A 23,667-nucleotide genomic window follows, 5' to 3' on the forward strand; every position below is an offset into this window, starting at 1 on the left:
TTGTAGTGCTGCTAATAGCTAGTGTATAATTAGCGGCTATCCTGTAATATGTACGGAATGGAAGAGCCTAACATAAGATGGAAATCTCATGTAACGATGGACCGGAGTCTTTATATTCGAACCGGGATTTCTAACATGATAGGTAAGACGTTTTTCGTTGGCCCCATCCAAATTTCAACGTAGTTTCATATTCGAATCCCGTTATGAGATCAAATATTAATATTAGCAAAAAGTCGAATAGTCAGTTACTACCCCTTTAGCTTAGGTACGTGACGAAGCTTCGTGTCACTAGGTAGCCTTTTATATTATATATTATCTCCTTAGTCCGGTATACGAATTTTCGCATACATCATAGATGTAAGTACCTAGGTATGTTAGTTGTTTGTATGCGGGGAAATAGGACAATGAATCAATCAAAAGCTTAAAAAAGGACGGATCGAAGAGAGAAACACATGGTATAAAATTTGCAGATGTAGTATGTATTTCATTTCGTATCTTTCGTATATTAGTTTCCAGAACCCACGTTGGCACCGTAACACGCACCCAACTCCGAATTGACTCCATGCAGTATCCCACCCCACTCGGTACATAGGTACCTTATATACTGCTTGACTGCGTAACAGTTACCGGTTGCGAGTCTAGCGTTAACGTTGTGCTCGGAATTCTAGTATTCCGCGCCCGGCCTGTATAATTCCCATCGATTAGAATCTTCTACACCTACCCAAGTTAGCACTGCATGCACCATCGGACCATCCGTACCATATCTTTTTTTTTTTTTGCCATTCGAAATTTATGTAGAAAAAGGATAGGTTCGGCCCCGGAATTCGCAGGTCAATCCCGTGCGTTGAATCATTAAGAGTCATAAAGAGGGAAATTATAATACACCCCCGTCATGTTTTATATGTACAGCATCTAGATAAGAAGCGAACATCGCTTTTTTTTTTATAACTAGAATGCGCTAAAAACCCAACTAAGCAAACGACAACTTTAAAAAAGAACAAGGTTTGGGCACACCGCAGCAACGATTTATCGGTCGAGAACCGCCCCTTTTGTTTTCTCCACGTAAATATATCTCGTCTGGCGCGCGAGAACCTTTAAACTTTACCGGTTCTCTAATCTCAACCAAAGCGCAGCCATGGCCAACGAGATCTCGGAAAAACCTCAGATGGCCGCCGCGGAAGGTCCCTCAAGTCGCAACTCTAGTCAACGAGACTCGGAGAAGGGACGAAATTCTACTGGTTCTGGAACGGCATTGGAGAAGGCAGATTCGAAAGTTATAAAGGCAGCTAAGGATTCTAATGATGATCCTTTTCGTCATCTTCCCACCGACGAGGCGGAGATTCTCAAGAGGCAAGTCATAACGCCCGAAGTAAGGACCGGCGTTCTTACTATATACCGGTACTCTTCTCGGAATGATCTTATAATCATGGCCATCAGCGCTATATGCGCTATCGCGGGTGGTGCCGCGTTGCCACTAATGACGGTCATCTTCGGTAACCTCCAAAACACGTTCCAGGGATTCTTTCTCGGTACTGTTGGGTACGATGCTTTCATGGACAAGATGACTACTCTCGTCTTATACTTCGTGTACTTGGCCATCGGCGAGTTCGTAACCATCTATATCGCAACCGTCGGCTTTATTTATACTGGAGAACATATAAGTGCCAAGATTCGCGAACACTACCTGGAGAGCTGCATGCGCCAAAACATCGGTTTTTTCGACAAGCTCGGTGCTGGCGAGGTTACTACTCGTATTACCGCCGACACAAATCTGATCCAGGAAGGTATTTCTGAGAAGATTGGGTTGACGTTGACAGCAGCGGCAACATTCGTTTCCGCTTTCGTCATCGGCTTCGTCTTCTACTGGAAATTAACCCTGATTCTATGTTCTTCGCTCTTTGCTTTGATTATGGTCATGGGAACTGGATCTCGCTTCGTCGTCAAGTATACCAAAGACTCCATCCAGGCGTATGCGGCAGGAGGCAGCGTTGCCGAGGAGGTTATTAGCTCAATTCGCAATGCGATTGCTTTTGGTACCCAGGGCACCCTATCGAAGCAATACGACGCCCATCTCATCCGAGCCGAATACTTTGGGTTCAGAAAGTCGGCCTCGGTCGCGTGCATGGTTGCCGGCATGTTCTGGATTATATACTTGAACTATGGTCTGAGTTTCTGGATGGGCAGCAAATACCTTGTCGATGGTGTTATCCCGCTATCGAGTGTCCTTATTATCATGATGTCGATTATCATTGGTGCTTTTAATCTGGGTAATGTCGCCCCCAATCTCCAGGCTTTTGGTACCGGACTTGCGGCTGCAGCCAAGATCTTCAACACCATTGATCGTGCGTCCCCGTTGGACCCCACTTCCGAGAATGGCGAGAAGCTGGAGAAGGTTGTTGGTACGATCCGTCTGGAGAACATCAAGCACATATATCCCTCGAGGCCTGAGGTTGTTGTCATGAAGGATGTAACGCTGGAGATCCCGGCGGGTAAGACGACAGCATTGGTCGGAACTTCTGGGTCCGGAAAGAGTACTATCGTTGGACTTGTGGAACGATTTTACGACCCTGTGGCGGGCAGAGTATTGCTAGATGGACATGATATTAGCACCTTGAATCTTCGATGGTTACGCCAACAGATGTCCCTAGTCAGCCAGGAACCTACCCTATTTGGTACTACGATTTATCAAAACATCAAGCATGGTCTTATCGGCACTAAACACGAAAACGACAGCGAAGAAAAACAGAAAGAGATGGTTTTTGAAGCAGCTAAGAAGGCTAATGCTCACGATTTTATCACGGCTTTACCAGAAGGATACGAAACAAATGTTGGCGAGCGTGGGTTCTTATTGTCCGGCGGTCAGAAGCAACGTATTGCTATCGCTAGAGCCGTCGTTTCGGACCCTAAGAGTAAGTCATAGCGCGCTAGGATATACGTAAATTTATCTAACTTTAATATTAGTTCTTCTACTCGACGAGGCGACAAGCGCATTAGATACCAAGTCAGAAGGCGTCGTGCAGGCTGCGTTAGAGGCCGCTGCGGCGGGTCGAACCACCATTACCATTGCTCACCGTCTTTCTACCATCAGGGATGCCCACAACATCGTATGCATGTCGCATGGAACTATTGTCGAGCAGGGAACACATGACGAGCTCTTGGAACTTAACGGCGCATATGCAAAGCTTGTCAACGCACAGAATATCGCTGTTGTAAATGATCTAACCGCGGAAGAGCAAGAGGCAATTGACGCTAAGGAGGAGAGCCTCATTCGTACGGCTTCCAAGGCGGGCGATGCTGGCTACGTTGAGGACCCCGATGACAACATCCGCGATAAACTGAACCGATCGACAACACAGGGATCCGCATCCAGCAAGGCTCTTCAAGGTCGCAAGCCCGAGGAAAGGAAACAGTACTCATTATGGACTCTGATTAAGCTAATTGCGTCGTTTAATAAGGAGGAATGGAAACTAATGCTCTACGGCTTGTTCTGGTCTATCATCTGTGGAGGTGGTAACCCAACTCAAGCCTTTTTCTTTGCCAAGCAGATCCTCGTAAGTTTCCTGGATATTAGTTAAACCTTCATCATGTTATTGTCGCTAACTAACTCGACATAGACATTGGCTGTACCTATTACTCCCGCGAACAGTCACCAGATCAAGAGGGACAGCGACTTCTGGAGCGCCATGTTTCTCATGCTGGCATTTGTCATGCTCATCGCTCAAATATCCCAGGGTGTTGCCTTTGCCAAATGCTCCGAGCGCTTAATCCACCGTGTCAGAGATAGGGCTTTCCGAACCATGTTACGCCAGGACGTTGCCTTCTTTGATCGAGATGAGAATACTGCCGGTGCCCTCACATCATTCCTATCCACCGAGACCACCCACGTGGCTGGTCTCAGTGGTGTTACTCTTGGCACTTTGCTCATGGTTACTACGACGCTTATATCAGCAATGATTGTTGCCCTCGCCTTCAACTGGAAATTGTCTCTTGTCTGTATCGCCACGGTGCCACTCTTACTGGGTTGCGGTTTCTTCCGCTTTTACATGCTGGCGCACTTTCAACGTCGCTCTAGAAAGGCTTACGAGCAGAGTGCTACATATGCATCTGAAGCCATTTCAGCCATCCGCACCGTCGCATCTCTGACTAGGGAGGAAGATGTTATGTCCCAATACAGGAAGTCTCTTGCTATTCAGCAGAGAGCTAGTCTGATTTCTGTCTTGAAGTCTTCGACACTCTACGCTACTTCTCAGTCCCTCACTTTCCTGATATTTGCCCTCGGTTTCTGGTACGGTGGTACCTTGATCGCTAAGGGCGAGATCGATCTCTTTCAGTTTTTCGTTTCTTTTATGTCAGTAATCTTTGGGGCTCAGTCTGCGGGTACTATCTTCTCTTTCGCTCCCGATATGGGCAAGGCGCACGGCGCCGCTGAGGAGCTCAAGACACTATTTGATCGAAAGCCGAATATCGACACCTGGTCCGGGGACGGTACCCCTGTTGAAGTCGTTGAAGGTAACATCGAATTCCGAGATGTCCACTTCCGATACCCGACGCGACCTGAGCAGCCCGTGCTTCGTGGTTTGAATTTGACGATTCGTCCCGGTCAATATGTTGCTTTGGTCGGTGCTTCGGGTTGCGGAAAGAGTACTACGATTGCTTTATTGGAACGATTCTATGACCCTCTTGTCGGTGGCGTATTTGTTGATGGAAAGGAGATAAGTACCCTGAACGTCAACGAATACCGATCCTTCATCGCTCTCGTTTCCCAGGAGCCGACGCTATACCAAGGCACAATTAAGGAGAACATTCTCCTTGGTTCCTCTTCCGAGACCGTTACAGACGAAATCGTCGAGTTCGCCTGCAGAGAAGCTAACATCTACGAGTTCATCCTGTCCTTACCGGATGGCTTCAACACAGTTGTCGGTAGCAAGGGTACCCTGCTGTCTGGTGGACAGAAGCAGCGTATTGCTATCGCGCGTGCGCTTATCCGCGACCCGAAGATTCTACTCTTGGACGAAGCTACCAGTGCGTTGGATTCGGAATCAGAGCATGTTGTCCAAGCAGCTCTCGACAAGGCTGCCAAGGGCCGAACCACGATTGCCGTGGCGCACCGTCTTAGCACCATCCAGAAAGCTGATGTTATCTACGTGTTTGACCAAGGTCGCATCGTTGAGGAAGGTACGCATGTCGAGCTCATGCGGAAGAACGGCCGGTATGCCGAGTTAGTCAACCTGCAGAGTCTGGAGAAGACCCGGTAGGGGAGTTAAGTTGGATTTAAACGCATATGTGGCCGCGATATTTTGATGATTTTTTCCCTCTCATTTTGATGCATAAAGATTCCCCCCCACTGCTCAGCGCAGTTGGCAGACGAGTTAGAGAAAGAGGCAGCGCCGTCGTATGAGTGGGCGACGGAGGCGCGGGCCGATTTATAGCATCGTATTGGCGTTTTAGGGTCTAGAGATGTCTATATAACTTATGAGGCAGATAGCTGGACGTAGGTACGATATGGATAGCAAAGCATATGGGCTAAAGGGAGGAAAGAAAAACTCTTGTCACTTAATTATAAAATGTAATGAACCATTCAAACATATTTGAGTATAAAGGGCCGGGTTTTGGTGATTGTGTACCTACTGATGTGATTTGGTTTGATATACTTGATAGTTGGGTTTAATATGGAGAATATGTAAGTGTTTATTTTATAAGGTATTTTAACTATACTATTACTAACCTTGGTCAATATTTATAGTAAATGTCTATTTACCTAAGTTATAGAGGATTTGTAGGCAGTTTACCTTCGTCTCATATGAATAGGTATCCTTAAGTTATGTATATCGTAATGACTACCTAAGTTAAATATGTCAATATTCATTATTCTGGGCCGGGGCCGATACTTTACATATTAGTAGTACCTAACCTAATATATGTGATAATCTACGAAAAGTGTCAGATAGGGCAATAAACAAGGTAGGTCAGGTATCCAGGTAGGTATATCGCCTACTACTTCCACTTACGGCCTCTAAGCAGCTACAACATCTGACTTTACTTACCTACGTACCCAAGGTTGTGACGTACGGAGATATACGAGGTTAGCCCGCCCTGAAACCGAAACAGAAGCAGGCGAGACGATATATTGGTGGCTGAGACCCGGTGTCGTCGTTAGGAGCTCGTAGCTGCTGAGAATCGTGTGACTACCTAGGTACTGTCTAGGTAGGTAGGTAGGTGCACGGGCACGGACGGAATAGGCGTGTCTTGGATTAGGTAGGTAGGTGGGTGGGTAGTAAGTAAGCTAGAGCGGATAGATACGTCGTTTGTCTCACGGCTGCCACGAGGAGGGGAGGCCGCGTGGATGGTATATGCGTCTTGCCTATGTACATACCTACATACATATATATGCGGATGGGAGGTTAGAGGTTGATGGATATTGTTTGTCTGTTTGTTTGTCGGTCGGAAGGAGATGGGAGAGTTGATGTTAGACTTTTGGTATGTTCGGATATCGGTTTATGCTGACGAGATGAGGAGCCACAAGGCGTGTTCATACATATATATGTATGTATAACTACCGTGTAAGTGGTCTAAGCGGTGATGTGATGTGATGTGATGTGATGTTGGCTTAAGTATGGAGCAGAATCGCAGATATAGATCACGATGTAGGGCTACCTAGATCGTTTCAACTTTAAGTGACGATCTCTGTCGATCACTAACTAGATACTAAAGGGGTATGAGAGATTGACGATCGATCTGCCTAGAGCTATTTCACGTTTTATATGCTTCGTAATGGCCTTACCTTTTTTCTTTCTCGTTTTCAATGTCCTCGGTTGTGAAAACATGAGACTGCTGCATTGATCTTGGGTATATTATTGCGAATGAGCAGCCGCAATAAGGTGTGGGTCGGTGAAGATATAAATGAAATGTACAGCGGTGCCTCGGAAAGCCGCGTGCTTGCATCAGTCACGCGTATGACTTATATTAAACTTGCATAAAATTGTTCATCTCAACACTTTGGAGGGTCTAATCTGCGCGTCATGATATATTCCGAGGCCTTTCTGTGCTACAAGGCTTCAGCCAGTCGATCTGTAGGTAGACAGGTAGGCAGTCAGTCCGCTTCTTTGAGTGTTTCTAAGGGACGGCCAAGTTAATAAGACCTCGTTAATCTAGAGCGAGGGAGGCATAAGTCTTAGAATCTCATTAGTAAGAAGGAACCCGGGATCCTGGGTTCTAATATGTACGAAATGAAGAGAAATCTTGGGTAAGCGAAACCAATCAACGGAGCGTCTTGGCTCGAGGCAAGGAAGGAATGCTTCTACCTACATACATACATGTAGTAGGTATATATGCACCTGGGTATGTACGTACGCGTCTGGCCTTGCAATTAGGTACATACACTATTGCGACTTGATGTTACCTTACACTACCGATCGTGATGATCCGGGCGGATGAACCGGAGCTGAAGAAGAAAGCTATGGTCTGTAGCACATTATTGTCTCTAAAGATATATTTGACGTTTATTACCTAGGTCAAGCTGAATTGGTCATCTAAAGAATTGAAAATGATAATAACCAATAATGACAATTAGTCGACTTGTTATTTATTTATTGCGTGTAAGTGATAAGAACTAGGTTAGACTTGGTATCTTAGGCACATAAGGTACTACATGGCGCGCTGTACATACCCAAGTAGGTACGAGGGTTAACAAGAACAGGGGCAGGTATCCGCTGCGCTAGAGAAAAATAACCCTAATGGCTGTTAGCGGTCCAGGTAGACACGAGGAGCTAGGAGCTAAGAACTAAGAGCTGCAGAGTTGCGGCTGTGCCTGACATTAGTGTTGAATAATGCAGTACTAGCACGTTTAAAGTATAATTTATCTAATGAACATAATTTTATGTATATATTTAAGCTTTTATGATTCGTTCAGCCGTGTCTAACAACTACATAGGAGCGAAGTTGCCGAATTTGCAATACGTAGATAATAAAATTTCGCTTATGCAACTCCCATCCAATCGTCCAATCGTTCCAATCGTTCAATCCCCTTAATCAACTTCCTAACTCCATCCTCCCATCAACAACACCCCCCCCATGCATCCTCAATCGGGATCGAGTCGAATCGGAGAAAAAAGACTTGGTTCTAGACTACTTGCGTACTAACCCTTCTCGAAAACTCCTAAGTAAAGCCAAGCTCTCCTAATCCTCTGCTTACAATCTTACTGGTCAGCTACTTGGGTACCTAAGGTAAACATTTCATGAAGCAAGGAAAGTCCTTGTCCTTGCTCTTATCCAATTGCTGGCTTCACCTCCTGAGATGTGCCGATGTGATAGATTTCAGCACTTCTCCAAAGAAATGAAGAAATGACATGTCGTCTGTGTTATGTTACTCATGGCTATGTGGTCATATTGGCTATGACCCTCGAGGCAGGCTAAGCGGCACACAAGAACATAACACCACGACGGCAGGACTTATTATGGCTTATTTGGGGTCGGTTCTTTTACTATGTACTAAGGGCGGCCAAGGGCTATAGGCCACGTCTTATTACGCTACCGACCCCAATTGCGATATCTTCTCCGCTGCATTTTGACAGGCGCCCGGTCTAGATTAGCGTTTTGTCCTCTTGGATCTTGGGAAACACCGGATAGGCCAACCGGCCTGAAGACCCAAAATGGGAACGCTTAGGACCGCTCGTACATACGCCGTCGCCCCATGGCCAGTATCATTTCGAACATAATTTCATTGAAAAAGACCGGCCGTGCTGCTTATGCTTAGGAACGGGATCCTCCTGCTCTTTTTGTCGTTGGGTCTCCATAGTCATTATCTATCCCCAATACTCTGATAGTGAACAACACACATCACGGGGTGGATTTTCAAGCTTCAATATTTATCCCCGCACGCTGCTTTGGATTTGCTACGGCATTTTCGTTGCATAGAAGCGCATTATCTCATTGGTATTCTGCTCTTCGCTACGGGACGCATTCATTTACCCGTCAGTTTTTTATATTGGCCAACTCGTCCCCGCAACGGAGTCATTCGTTTTCACCGTCCGCAGCATCATACCGGGTTCGGGTGGCCAAGGATCTGTTGAGTATAATAAGGACAAACGGTAGAAACGGCCAGAGTTTTCCTACCACAACTTCACTTGAAGCTTCGAGCCGCAATTAGCTATCGTAATATTCGCCGGGCCACTACCGGCTGGAGGCTCTAGCATCACCAAGTAATGTACGAACAAGCCGCTGATCGGTTACCTGCTTCGGGAACATAATAATGCATTCAAATCGTTCCTTCAGGTCCCAGTGGTCACTGCGCCGCGGGGGCCCGCCCTACCCTGCTGTCGTTTCACCATACCACAAACAATGGATATATATGGCAGTGATCATCCTAATCATTTCCTCTTGGATCCCCCTAGCTGCTGCTGCTATTTCACTGGAGGACACTCCACGATCGACTGAGACAAATCTACTAATTGATACGCGGATACCGGTTTTCGTCAACGGTCACTGGCAGATCATGTCCGAAGACGAGCATCGCCAACTCGTCCGTCGGCAGCCAGAGACGTTTACAGTCGACGTCTCGACAGCTACAGCCACTGGAGACGTATCTACTCAAACAACCGTCGCGACAGGCCCTCTTCCCGCGCCCTTCGATGGCGCACTCGCTGCGAACTTCTCAGGCGAAGATGGGGAAGGATCTTGCCTCGATTTTATCAACGCATTTCTAGAGGACCCGACATTCCAAGCCTGTTATCCTCTTTCGCTACTTTTGAAGGCGAGTCTTAAACGTCGCTCATCTCGTGGGATTATAATTAACAAGATTTCTAGAACTCCAATTCATTCTTCCAGGCTATGAAATCCGTGGTCAAAATTACGCAGGTCATCGAAACATCATGCAAAGCTGACAAGCAATCTTGCACGACCTATCTCGATGATCTCGCCGAGAAGCTCAAATCCGATGAGAATTGCGGACAGGATTACAACAAGCGAAATGATCTAGTGATCCAGGCCTACAAGGGAATGAAGTCGTACGAAGAGATATACGGCGCGACGTGTTTATATAATGCAGACACTTCGACGTATTGCTTTGTCAATGCGGTTACAAACCAAACGACTGCTTCTAACGTCTACCTATACACATTACCTTTCAATTCATCCCTCCCCGAAACAGCTGTACCCGCATGCGATACTTGCACAAGCGAAACGATGAAGATATATCAAGCGGCGGCGGCTGACCGGACGAAATGGATATCGAGCACGTACGTCAAAGCAGCCGAGCAAATAGATGCAAACTGCGGTGGGAATTTTGTCAGCGCAGCACTCCCCGAACCACTTCCGGACAACGCTGCGACATCTATAGCGCAAGCACCGTCTCTGCTGGTACTATCATTTTTATGCGTATTCGTTTCACGCTTGCTTCGGTAGCATTCTATAGGCCTATGGTCGATACTATGACCCGGCAGTAATTCACTTCTTGGGCGTCTTTGGAACGGGGTCAGGCATACAATATGCTTGTTTTGGATATAGGCTTCGGGTACTGGATTGGGACGACTGCTTTTATGAATCGGTAGCACTACATACCGGCGCTTTTTGATACCCAAGTCGATATTTTCGGCCTTCTTTTCTTGCAACATAAAATTATTTTCTATTTCTATTTATAACTATTCATAATTAACGCCAACTTCCTTATTACTATTACGGAATAATAGATGGAGGATCAAATCGGCGGACAACACACGAACACATACGAGATACATATTGAGGCTTGATCTAGGTGGATAGGTGTGTTAAACTCATGGTGGCGGTTGTCGTCGATTTGGATGTGTGTCTGAGACATGGGGCGAAGCATGCTCACCCAACGCCATCCTACGACGAAAATAGGATTCTTGTACATAATTGCAGCCTACATATATAAGTACTTGGTACTCGACATGTGGATAGGTTACCTTGGGTAGCTAAACAGTAAAAATCCAATTGGATATCTGTATATACTTCATCATAACCTAACACTGTATACTATATGGCCGTATATTCGATCACCAATTATACATATATATGTACATACATGTGTGAGAGATGGCTAGGTTCGAATACTGAAAGAAACAACTAAACTATAGTATGTTAGAACATTCCCTCGCTTAACTTCTAGGTCGACATATACGGTATATTAAATTAACTTGGGAATTAAAAGTCTCGTGTAGGTACATAGATGACGGATATTCGCGGATTAGTCGGGAGGATTCATTCGCGTTTTCTCATCAATCCGCCTGGCTCACTAATACCTATCGTACTTTCAATCGATTGATACATGATCTATTCGCGACATGGCTAGGCAGTGGAGTTGGAAGGATTGTGGATGCGTGAATGGAAATAAGTTCAGTACATGTAAATAGATAGATGGATGGATTGTATATCGTCAATATATTTACAGCATTACGGGTACTTGCATTAGGCACCTACCTAGACACCTTAGATACCTAGGTAGCAAGCATATCTATACACCTCGCCTTGAGGTCTTGTCGAGGCTCTACGTGTATGCAGGGTATCTACATACTGATGTGACATCTAATAACGGAGACGAAATATCATTCATTCATCTACTTCCTTCCTTATTTACTTAGGCACCTAGGTAAGTAGGTATTTCCTGCATTTCCTTTCCATATATACCTTAAGCAACCCTACCTATGCTTCATACGCTCCATCAACCACCCCGCTTGACGTATATATATATAAGCGTTCTCTCCTCATCTATCCCTGTGAACGTTATCCGCTCAAACTCCAGGGGTCCTATAATCTGCAGCCCGTCCGCCCGCGAGAACGCGAACCCCTAATCCGCGAACCCGAAGACCTCGCTGATGGCGAGGACGTTCGTCCTAACGCCCAACAGCGCGACCCCGATAGCAACCAGATCCACCACCAACAACACCGTAGCCGCCATCATGAACCGCGGGTTGAACACGCGGTACAGCATGAGATGTCTGCGGAGGTGGCCCGCCCACGCCATGGTCGCAAGGCTTTGCACGGCGTAATACGCGACTAGCGCGGCGAGCGCGCGGCTGGCGGTTTCTAGGACACCGCGACGCTTGGGCGAGGTTTTCCACAGGGCTAGGAGCGGGGCGGAGGTCACAGCTAGGATCTGCCCGGCGAAGGTGTTGAGGGCGACGGCGAGGGGGCTCCAGGGATAGCGCAAGGTGAGTAGGGGGATGAATGCGCTGTCCCATTGGATGGATGCTAGGACGGCTTGGTGGCCCGTCTTGAAGTAGTGGAAGTTGCCGAGTAGTGCTAATGTTACGGGTCCGATGGTTTCGGCGGAGAGGTCGTTTAGGTCGACGATCTCGGCTAAAGAGAGGATTTGCCAGAGCATGATGGCGAGGGCGCCGCCGCCCATGGGTTTCGAGAGGAGGATGCAGGCGGCGGCGATGTTGATCGGGAGGAAGAGATACCGCGCGCCGTTAGCATTGCCGAAACCGAGGACAGTGATTTGCGCTCTACTGCTATTAGGTGCGGTTGTGAAGATTTTAACACAGGGAGGAGCCCAAATGAAGGCTGTAGTGCCGGCTGCGACGGCTACGGCTAGAACTAGTTGAGCGATGAAGACGTGGATAGTCTTTAGCATCTTCTCCGGGATCGAAGTGAGCCAGTCTGCATTATCCGCCGCATCTAAGGTCCAGTATACGGCGGTGAGAAAAAGGCCGGTTCGGAAGACGGTGCCGATCCACATGGGTGCGAGACCCTCGTATGACCGCGAGCTTTCTAGATATGACTTGATAATAGACGGGAGGATGAGGAACACTAGGAATGGAATAGCCAATTGCCAAGGAGCCGAGGTTGATGAGTTGGCAGATGCGTAGTACGTCGACGTGCAGTATGGCATCTGCTCGTCCCTACATAGTTTCGAGAAAGACGCCACCCGTCCAAGGATAACAAATAAGATGGAGTGATAAACGCCTAGAGTTCGATCGCGTACTGATAGTAGTTGAAGCGAGGCGACTGCGCTTGCGAAACCAAATGTCGAGAGGAAAAATAGTGAGATTGAATCTTCCCAGATAGTGTACGAGTTAGATGCAAAGCCGATAGATTGGCTTAATGTGAAGACAACGGATAACCATCCCCAGGGTGTATTCGGTAGTAGGTTGAGTATGCGTATCCCACGAATCTGTAACAGAACACCAGTCACGGCGAGCATGCTTCCAATAGCTGTTGCGCCGGCTGCTAATATCCATTCCTCAGATCCGGTGATCTGAATAAACCCTAAGCTTAGAACTCCTATTATGCTACCGCTTAGAAGTCCAGTCTTAGCGAGAGACTTGCTAAAACTTTTGTAAGATGCACCCTCTGGCTCTGCCAACGAACTCTGTAATTCCAGGCTCCTCTCGGCAAAGTCCAGCTCGGCGTTATCCAGGACTGCAAAATCTTCGTCTTCATCCCTCGAAACGTAGAGTAATAATACGACCACTCCGAATGCCATGGTCACGATGCCCAGTATCATCTTCGGGACATCGAAGCTAGCCCATAGCTCTTTGCAGATTCTTAGCGTCTCCTGCTGATACGTAGTATAAGCATTGTATAGAGCTTGCCACGATCTAGATTTAGTGCTTGCTTGGACGAGGGCCTCGGCATCCTTCCAGAGTGATGCAGGGGACCCAGGCTTCGTGCTCTGCTCGATACCACGGGCCTTGAAGTATGATGCTTGATACCTCCTGATTCCGGCCGACGTTATACTAGAGGCGGCTGCGAGAACATCCCAGGCACTTCCTTTGAGACCAATGAATGCTTCTTCGATCGGTCGGCCAAGATTATTATATGGTATAGGAATACCCAAGAGTAGAGCCAAGGTTGGAACCAGATCGATCTGGTTTACAGGCCGGATCTTAGCCGTTGCTGGTGGAGTTTTGAACTCGGGTTGTGTACGACCGAATACTGGCTTCTTTGAATACATCCACAGCGCAGCCTCAACCTCATCATCGCTTTCACCACCGTGGTCGCCCTTGCTATCCATTCCATGATCACCCATAACTACCAATAACGTATTATCATCGATTTCCTTCGTAAGGTTTTGAATGAAACCATTCATCTGTTGAAGCTTGGCAGTCATCGCAGCATGATTGGGTCCATACCGATGGCCAGCATGGTCCACGCCAAGAAGATGCCCTATGAGAACGTCCCATTTTTGTGTCTGATCGGGCTTTAACAACGGGAATATGTGGTCCAAGACTCCATTGTCAACAGTGTGTAAATCCCAAACATTAAAGCTGTCGTAGGCCCTGCTGATGTTAGGTTGGAAATAATCGGGGAATAATGCGGTCCAAGTATCGTCTCCTAAATGAGCTATTCGCTTTCCTTGAGCCCTCCACTGTATTAATAGATTATCCTCCTCTATAGCCGTCCCCGCAAAACTGGAACCTATGTCCATGAACGTAGGCAAAGTGCCCGTGGTTAGACCTTTCAGTCTTTGAAGAGTAGAAGTCGGGGGGTCCGCGATAAATGGTCGTAGAAAAGCATTTCCTGGCGATTTAACGGAAGTTTCGTAGAGGAAAGGAAGCGCATTGTGGTAAACTTCAGCATGGTCGTCCTCTTCAACCGGGACCGTGAAATCGTATCGCAAAGCATCCACCAATACAATAACAGCTTTGTCGAAGGTCTTGGGGTGCCAACAGCCACCATCCACGGTACCCTTCCCTTTCCATTCCAATAACGGCTCTATAGGCGGGTTGTCGCATTCTGACTGTTCATCCAAGACCAATCTGGTCAAAAGGAAACCGCTGGTAAAGAGTAATATGCCAATGATGTGGATACAGAGCAGCCAGCCCCAAAAACCTATAGTCCAAAAACAACGGCGCTCAAAAGCTTTCTTTCGATGAGCTTCGAGAGTTAGATGCCGCGCATCATCAGAGGTAGATGATTCTGGCTTCTTCTGTACAGCATCTTCAAGCTCTTTCAATTGCTTTGCGCGGGCCCATTCTGCCGCAATGGCCTTGAATTCGTTCGCGGGGGTTTTTGATTTTGGGCGGACATTGCGGGAGGGCATCGTGGGTCGGAGGGTAAGGTAGGTTAAAGTAATTAACGCGTCGTACAATAATCAATCGCGGCCATTGGCTTCCCTATAAAACATATATGGTGAAAATATGAACAAAAGGAAGACTAGAAGAAAGTTGCAATTAGCTCAGCTTCAGTTGCAAGAACAATTAGGTATCATAGTTAATGTAAAAACACCGCAAGTTTTAAAAAACACATATTCTGAAGCTGTCAATGAGGAAAAGAGCTTACGGGTACTTGTGGGGACCCTTAAAGTTTAGTGATACCTAAGTCTGCAGCTACGTACATACTGTATAGCAAGCAGGGTACATGTACACGCAACTTTCCACTATATGACGAACCCTAGCAGCGACAGGTGGATAACCTGGGTACCTGCCTTAAATTACATGTAGTTACACAAGCACTCCATTAACCAATATATAACAAAGACTTCCATGTTACAAACTTTATAGCTTTCAGTTACTTTTCTATATTGACAAAGACGATAACTACCAACTTAGCAACAATATAGGTTAAGATGTAAAGAAATCAAGCCGAAGTCGTCAACCTAAACGTCAACAAATCTTTCTCAACTATCTCGTCTTTTCTAGCCTCGAGCTCTTTCATATCCCACTTGACATTAATAAACCTCCCATTCATCCAAGGTCGCCTCTCAGCTCCCAGCCATGCAAGCGTATCTGCCGGAAGCGCTACTTCGTCAGTCAGAACCTTATCTTGCACTTCCTTAGGCATGTTAGTCGCCAGCTCCGTCTTGATGCCACCGGGATGGAGAGAGTAGCAGACTAGGCCTTGGTCCGCGTACTCGGCTGCTACGTATTCCGCAAGTCGGCTGACAGCGAACTTGCTGGATTGGTAGGCCGAAGCGGAGGGATAAACCGCAATGGCGCCCACGCTCGATGTGAGGATATTGGTCTTGATCTCGCTTGCGAGGAGCAACGGGATGAAATACTTGCTACATAGGAAAACTCCCTTCACGTTGACTTCGTACGTCTGCCACCAGTGGTACGTGCTCGCCTCGGCAATGGGTGCCCAGTCATCGAGGTAGCCAGCGTTGTTAATCAATATATCCAGCTTGCCTCCGAATTTAGTTGAGATGGCGTCTGCGGCGGCCTTGACGCTGTCTTCCGATGTGACATCGAGCTTCAGGGAGAGGACCGTCGGTTCGGTCTTGCGACCGGCTGTTTTTGCTGCTTCTTTGATTTCGGTCACTAAACTTGACAAATCCGACCGGGCTCCGACAATGATTCCGGAAGCGCCGGCTTTAGCATAGCTAAGAGCTGTCTCCCTCCCAACGCCCTTAGAGGCTCCAGTGATGAAGACCGATTTTCCACTGAGGTCTAATTTCTTTGGAGAGATATACTCGTACGTATCAGTATATGTTGTGCTAATGAATGTGGAGACTGCCGCTGTATTCGCTGCCGATGTCGTCATGGTGATGGATTTAATAATATAGCTCGGGTTTCGGATAGTTATACAGGATGGCAAAGTCTGTCTGGAGCATATTGAAACAGAATGGTTCGTACTAGGCTTTATAGTAAATGCTAGATTCCATATCGTTACAGTGGAACGGCACAATACATAGCCATTGCTACATAACTACTCCACCATTCGCTCAACGGCAGAAAGAATACGCTACATCCTAGAAACTATAGCCGTGCCACACGGGATATATCGGTATTTGTCGGATTCTACAAAAGCTAAGATTTCCTGTCTAGATGCCCTCCGAAGAGGAAACCCGGGTATAAGAAATCGGTTTTAGGTCCAACTAATGTTACCTTGGTACTAGTCCAGTTAGAGATATTCATACATCCGCTAACACCTATATCCGCAGGAACATTAAGCCAAGATAGAAGCCAAACTTATTACAGCTGATTTACTGCGCCGTATCTACGTATAAATGGTATGAAGTTCGGCTTGGAACTACCTTAGTGAATGATGTCCCACCCGGACCTTCTACCGGTTGGGCTTAACTATGCGTCGGCTATACGGACTGTGTCGCTATGTCCGTTGCTATCCCTCTTCGGATCTGGAATATCGATTCGGTAGAACATATTGTGGGTAAAGGCAGATCCTTTTCGCGAGCTGTTGCATTGATCTGGAACTTGGACCGACACATGGCATCCATTAGCTCTCTTCGCAACTACTCGATGGCCGAGTGGCTTATCGCAATATTAAACACTGTGTGGTTGCTGAAGACGTAGTTCTGTTTCTAAGCGCCCTTGTTTCATGTTCCATTGCATTTTCTATAAGGTCGCTCGCTGCCACAGTTGGCAACTCGTGTATCATAACTAGTCTTATGATACCTTGCGGAGATTCGCTTCTATTTCTCTCATTAGATATCTGAGCTGAGCACTTGGTTAACGTATTGGCACCGGGCCGAGGCTTGAATTCACCATACTATATATATAATTCCCTCCATACTCACTTTTCATACACTGACATTTCCCCTTTTTTTCTTTTTATCAGATAGACCCCGAATATCGGTGAGGTTAGGATATTACATCAGCATCGAAATAGAAAGAAATGCCGTTCGGGTCTCACAACATTAACGCTTCGGTTGTACTACAACTAGTTCCATGTTCCTACGGAGATTCCTGGATGCCGAGAAAAGTGGCTGAGATATTATAAGCGACTTGCATAGATATTGTGCGTACATATCAGATAACTATCTAATATTTAGGTAATAAAAATACGTCATGACGATATGGTTCGAGGTTGAATGTCATTCAAATCCTTCAGATACCTATCTCGACGGTTCGGACATACAGTTTTGCCGTCAATGAGGGAGGATGGCCTGCGATAGTTCCGCAAATATTTTGTGTGGCTTTTTACCCCAGGTATTCTATTTTAATACTGACCTCAAAGGTGAGTTGACCGGTATATCGGACGTCATTTGAAGTTCTAAAGTAGTTCGTATATAAATAGCTACAGGGTTAATGAAGCATTGTGAGCTAGGTACTCTCACACTTAGATAATGATATGGGAGTATTTTTAGCAGCATACCATTATTCTTATCTACGAAGTAAATGAAGTGAGATTATACAAATATGAAGCAGTATACAGGTCGTACCAACCTTCAAAGGTCACGACTCTAAACGCTCTTGTCTTAAATGCATCCAACGACGCCTAACAGAAGATGTAAAATATGTCTCAAGGAGCAGTCTACAGACGCATGTTTCAGATACCTTCTCCACGAGAATGTCATAATATGTCACCGGCCGACAGCGGCGACCGGGAAACCGGCCAACAAGCCACATACATGTATGCACGACAAAAAGCCTCGTCGATGTGCATGTATATCATCTGTTTCTGGACTGTCTAAGAATGACATATGCAGAGAGACGGTGGGTGCTTTTCCTGGGGGATAATGGTTCTTCGTCTTAATATTTCCGAACTTTATTACTTTACATGCCGCACCTTCAGTGGCTGACTGGTTGGCTCCGCAGACATTAGTGCTATGGCCTTAGATAGTATGGATATAATCGTTACGTATGGGCGTTGTGTGGCTGTCGTCTCTTACTGGTCGCAGCAGTCTGAAATTGAGTCTTGGTGAGCCACCCAAAGAAGGGAGATACGTCTCGATTCTGTAGGCACTGTCTCGTTTCGGCTTATATGTCCGATGACCTCGTGAAGCTGTATGTCCTAAACAGCTATGTATAAGCTTAAAATCCGAGTTGCTAGGTGCTTAAGATACCAACACTAGTAAACGCGGACGTGCCCGAGTAGAAATTGGTATTTTCAGTAGAAATAAGTATTTTTGAGTTGGATGACGGAATTAATTTAGCTATACAACAGAGAATATATCTCGTGAGTGATGATCTCGTCTATATTACTCGAACTGGAAGGCTTAATTGTCCGTGGTGGCCCCGGAAAAGTGAAGACAAAAAAGCAAAGGGGTATCGTTATATACAGGACCGAATGTACCTAGAGCGCCGGATGGTAAACATGTGGCCATCCAGACTCGCCTTCCACCGCGGTCCGTCCTTCCGCATCCCTGCCTCCTCCTAGAGGTACTTATAGAAGGGTAATATAGACATTTGCTTTGTAATAGGTACACCATTATTCATGCATATGTATATATATCGTTCAAACTCCCCCATCATGTTAAATTAAGTCGGTTTAGTGGTGATTAAGTAGCGTTTCTGAACTTAGAGAGATTTTGACAGGAAGGCCAGGCTAATCGTAGCTCAGGAGAACTGGCTTCGATCCTTCTCCTTCAGTCCACCGATTTGATCCATGTCGATCGAGTAGAAACCGGCGCTGTTCTCTTTGGAATATGCTGGCAGTTGCTCCTCCTTTACAGGCTCAAGGCCAACAGTGGTCTCGCCGACTCGGACAACCACGACACGGCCGCCCTTATTGCGACCTTGCTCATCCTGCTCGTCGGGGAAGGTGATGTGAATCTCGGGAATATTGTTGGGCGAGTAGGGTGGCGAGCTCGGGTCATTGAGCATTGGACGACCGTTAAGAACCAGAATACTTGATCGGCCGTCAGCGGTCTGGATGGTGAGACGACGAGTGGTACCATCATCATGTTTGATATCGTTATACTGCGGTAGGGTACCATTCTGGAGCTGTCGCTCGCGCTTCGCACGCCGCATCATGAATAATAACACCACCAGAACAAGAGCGAAGAAAGCGATGCCAAGAAAGGCGATCATAAGATCAATGACCCCATCCGGCTCGCCTCCCATATCAAGGTCCCGCCTGGAAAGTACAGCATTGCCACGGGCAATAAGGTTGCTGAAAGTAGACATATTGACGATAATTGCTAATTTGACGATAGGAGTATTGTCGTTGTTTAAGGCCGGGTGTCAAGGGGTTATGTCGGTTCAGTTGAATAATCAATGAATGGCTCGGCTATATTGAGACATGAGTTAGATATTTGACTCAATACGGTATAGAATTATAGAAACCCAGATAGCAGACAGATGGATATGACCATATTGCCTCCTAGATTGGTTCAAGACATCGATGAACGTACGTAAGGGAGAGAGTGTGAAGGTCTCGATACTTCGGAAGGCTTCGGAAAACTCCAGAAGAAAAAAAAGACCGGACGGAATCAACCCAAAAAAGAGTGAAGCTGAAACCAAATAATGAGTGAATGAGAGGGAGGGGCTCAAAGCCAAAGGAATGGACTCTCTGAACCGACAGAGCAACAACAAGACGGCAACGACAACGACGACGAAGATCGTGAAGAGAAAGGAAAGAAAGGGAGGGGGGGAGATGGGGAGTTGAAGAGGATGAGCAAGATCAACAGATTGTGGAGCTCATCTTAGGGAGAGCCGTGAAAAATGATTGGCCATAGTTGAATCTTATTAACAAGGGGGTAGGGATCCGTAGTTGCTATCATTCACACGTTGCGGGAAGGGGCTCGACAGGCACAGGCTTCTGATTCGATGCATTCATCGAGAAGTTCCAAACTAAACGCTGCTTAATTTCAAGATCGACCAATGATATTTAAAGCGGCTCCGGTAAAAGCGGGTAACAGAACACAAAAACGGTTAAGATCCAATGACGCTACGAATTGTACATGGACAAACTACCTAAAACAGAACAAAATCATATCTCATAGTGAGCTTCTAGACTTCTTTAGGAATCTAGCCAATCAAGAATACCTGCACTTTCTTCTAAGCTTCCCAGTAGCAAGTAAATGGGTTAAATGGGTTCCCACATACTATTTAAACATTTCAATGCAACACCCACAACTCACCCACAGTTGAAAGATATTTAAGAACGTTTAATGGTTGGGATCAGTTCCGTCCCCCATCTGACGAACATTGCAGGATAATTCTACGAGATCGAGAACTTGGCACTAATTACAGAAATATTTATGCAGATCTAATGTACCTAAACTCTAAGAAACAAAGCTAACTATCGATAAGCAAGCTTAAGTCCTAAAATATGTAGATGTGGGTTAACAAACTACAGCGAATCAGCTTGCCTCATTCTATTCTTAGTTTCAAGTTAGAGATATATGAAGAGGAGCTATCCTGCGTGGCACAAGCCTCTATGTCGGATAACCACCTACCTACATAGTATCTGCCTACCTATCACTCAATACCTATTAAATAATATTTACTCACAAATAGCAACTCGGCCCGTTCAAAAGTACGAAAGGATCAAGTAACGTAGGAGGAGAATACTCATGGGACCACCTCTTAGTCTTAATCAAGTAAATCAAGTTCAACCGCACATACAAAATGGGTTGCGTATACACTAATGGAGAAGACACTAAGAGTATCACAGTTAGAACTTGTGATCATGGAATGTCAGTTTGAATTCCCTAGCTCGATTCAGAATACTCCGCTGTCTGTTATACACAAGCTTACCGTATCTAGGATAATTTCGACGGAGAATGACGCTCTCAAGATGACAAGGCTGACATCAACTACGAATCCTCTTACATAGCTTCACCGATGAAGAACATCCACTAATCTGTACATCGGCGATGTCAATATGCGCATCTGCTTGTATAAGTCAGAATGCTCTTAATATTCCCCGCAATGGCGTTGCTACTTGAGTGCAGCTACCTAAGACATGGCAGAGGTCGTGCCGAACGATGTACCCGGTGCCATATTTTGTGTTGGGCCGCTATTTCCCCGTCTGTGGCAATCTCCCAGCCTGGAAATCTAAGCATGCAATCTATGGGCTGCTGGATCGTCCCTATTCATTACCACGAACGAAGCCTTTCTGTGTTACTAGGGGACCTGCTCGATAATCAGGTTTGCTAGTCAACAGGTAGTCAACTAATCAATCTTTTCCGTCAAGTGCTTCGTCGGTCCGGAGAGCAGCTCGGTGCATAAACCAGGCCACCCCACGTCAAATGTCTCACAGAGATCGGCTGGAGACGCCTTCTCTATGGCTCGAAAGCCTGCAACTATCCGTAGAAGGGGTCCTGCGGTCTGCGCTTGTGCAATACGTTTCATTGCTAGGCGCGCGTCGGATACACGAAAATGGTAAGCAACAAACAAGAGCCTAAGGCTGCCGGTATGAAAGGACTCACGCCTCGGATCTTCGATCGGGAAGCCACATTCAAATCAACCACAATTATATCTTGCTACAAGTGGCTACATCCTACCCCACACCTACTTACTGTGATATATGTTGTGAATAAACGAAGCAAGGCGGTTATAGACGCTGTCGCTATGGTGTAGCGTCAAATAATTCGATGAGTAGTTTTAGGGGCGCGTATATTATTACTCATCTTAGCATACTGGTATACTTGAGACAGCCTTACTCCTATTGCTCCTATCACTAGGACATCACTACTCTAAGTCCTAACTACTTATCAAAGAGGGATGGAGTAGACACGTATGACTTTGAAGCGTGCGACTTGTGTTACACTAAAAGGGAACGTAAGGCAAAATCGTGCAAAATCGTCAGGCTCTTACTATTGTCAATAATCGACACTACGACTCCAGCAGACTTACTCCCTCCTCTAATAGGGGACGGTGAGCCAACGAATTTGTTCATCGAGGCGAGTGTTCGCTGCGGTGTGACTGTTTAAGGGTGACAATAAAGTCGACAAGAGCTCGTCATGCCGAAACTAACGGGGGACACGGTGTCACGGGGAGGCGGACGAAGGGTTACTTAGGTGAGGTAAGACCGCGACACGTCGTTCCATAACGGGAGATTGGCATCGGGCTACATTCCCCAAGATAGTCATCTTCATTCCTGGGACATATGATGAAGATTACGACATTCCTAAGTCACCGGCGGCCGGCTAAGTGGGGTCTGAAACTGGCATCCCTTTGCTCTGCCTCTACGGCTGCGTGGAGGGAAGATATCACACGTCTTAGGGCGAAACTACAAGGTAGAGCGACTAGTGCACATACCAAAAATTGTCATCATATTAGTTTTGCATCGTATACGCATAGATATCTCGAAAATGTAAATGCGCGTAGAGAAGAGGAGCTTAGGTAGGCTTTGTCAATGAGCCTCCCAATGAGTCAGGCTGTAAGTTACCTATTACGTGATATATCTCTAGCAAATTCTTAACCTTGCCGCGAGGAGAGTGCGGTAGGGCACCAGTCAATGCTACTACGACGCATGATTTGAAGAGAATGCCGTTCTCCCAGACTGTTGGGCTCGTGAAGTTGGTCCAATTGGGCGAACAACAAGCAAGCGGTTGTCTCCAAGACATGTAGGAGAGCCACATAAGTGATCTGCCCCGTACATCCGTAGTCGCCCCTGTACCACCAGCTTTTATTATACATGCTTTGCTAGTAACTACGGCAATAGTGTATCTTGGCCATAGCAACTAGGACCTGATAGGACTTGATAGATAGAATATTAGTATCGCGGGCCGTCTGCCCAACTTCCCTCCTCCCAATCCTCCCTTCAAGTTGAATATATCACTTTTTGTTTCCTTCGCCCTTGGCCAGTTGAAGTCATTAATTCGCAAAAGGGAGCGCGGCTCGAGGACGGTAACGCTCAAGTGTCGATAAAAGGATATTTCACATCGTATAAAACAATCATCCGTTCCTTTATAGTTTTTTTTTGGTCTTTTTTTGCCCCTGTTGAATTGTGCCTTTCCTCCTGCACGACCATTTTCTATTGTATCAAATTCGAGGCGATGTCAATGTAAAACAAGTTGAGGACATATACCAAAAACATCGATAGCCCCCAAACGCACATATCGGACGGCGCAGCAAC

General features: G+C 46.4%; 5 protein-coding genes across 5 annotated transcripts; 2 read left to right on the forward strand and 3 right to left on the reverse strand.

The window, feature by feature from the left end:
* Positions 1–1,135: 1,135 nt before the first annotated feature.
* GL218_01296 (Leptomycin B resistance protein pmd1) lies at positions 1,136–5,255 on the forward strand (the record flags this gene model as incomplete). The annotated part of the gene is made up of 3 exons (XM_033577760.1): positions 1,136–2,909; positions 2,962–3,551; positions 3,615–5,255. 3 exons carry the CDS (start codon positions 1,136–1,138, stop codon positions 5,253–5,255), a joined length of 4,005 nt encoding a protein of 1,334 aa, XP_033439545.1.
* Positions 5,256–9,346: 4,091 nt separating this feature from the next.
* Positions 9,347–10,398, forward strand: GL218_01297 (putative c6 transcription factor protein; the record flags this gene model as incomplete). The annotated part of the gene is made up of 2 exons (XM_033577761.1): positions 9,347–9,748; positions 9,802–10,398. The coding sequence occupies 2 exons, from the start codon at positions 9,347–9,349 to the stop codon at positions 10,396–10,398; spliced, it is 999 nt and encodes a 332-aa protein (XP_033439546.1).
* Positions 10,399–11,800: 1,402 nt separating this feature from the next.
* Positions 11,801–15,001, reverse strand: GL218_01298 (GPI ethanolamine phosphate transferase 3; the record flags this gene model as incomplete). The annotated part of the gene is made up of 1 exon (XM_033577762.1): positions 11,801–15,001. The coding sequence occupies one exon, from the start codon at positions 14,999–15,001 to the stop codon at positions 11,801–11,803; it is 3,201 nt and encodes a 1,066-aa protein (XP_033439549.1).
* Positions 15,002–15,537: 536 nt separating this feature from the next.
* On the reverse strand, positions 15,538–16,440 carry GL218_01299 (putative oxidoreductase YxbG; the record flags this gene model as incomplete). The annotated part of the gene is made up of 1 exon (XM_033577763.1): positions 15,538–16,440. The coding sequence occupies one exon, from the start codon at positions 16,438–16,440 to the stop codon at positions 15,538–15,540; it is 903 nt and encodes a 300-aa protein (XP_033439550.1).
* Positions 16,441–19,196: 2,756 nt separating this feature from the next.
* GL218_01300 (uncharacterized protein) lies at positions 19,197–19,766 on the reverse strand (the record flags this gene model as incomplete). Its single annotated transcript, XM_033577764.1, has 1 exon — positions 19,197–19,766. One exon carries the CDS (start codon positions 19,764–19,766, stop codon positions 19,197–19,199), a length of 570 nt encoding a protein of 189 aa, XP_033438707.1.
* Between the last annotated feature and the right edge of the window lie 3,901 nt (positions 19,767–23,667).

The sequence above is a fragment of the Daldinia childiae genome, assembly GCF_008694065.1.
Source record: "Daldinia childiae strain JS-1345 chromosome Unknown Scaffold2, whole genome shotgun sequence".
In the NCBI taxonomy this organism is placed as follows: Eukaryota; Fungi; Ascomycota; class Sordariomycetes; order Xylariales; family Hypoxylaceae; genus Daldinia; species Daldinia childiae.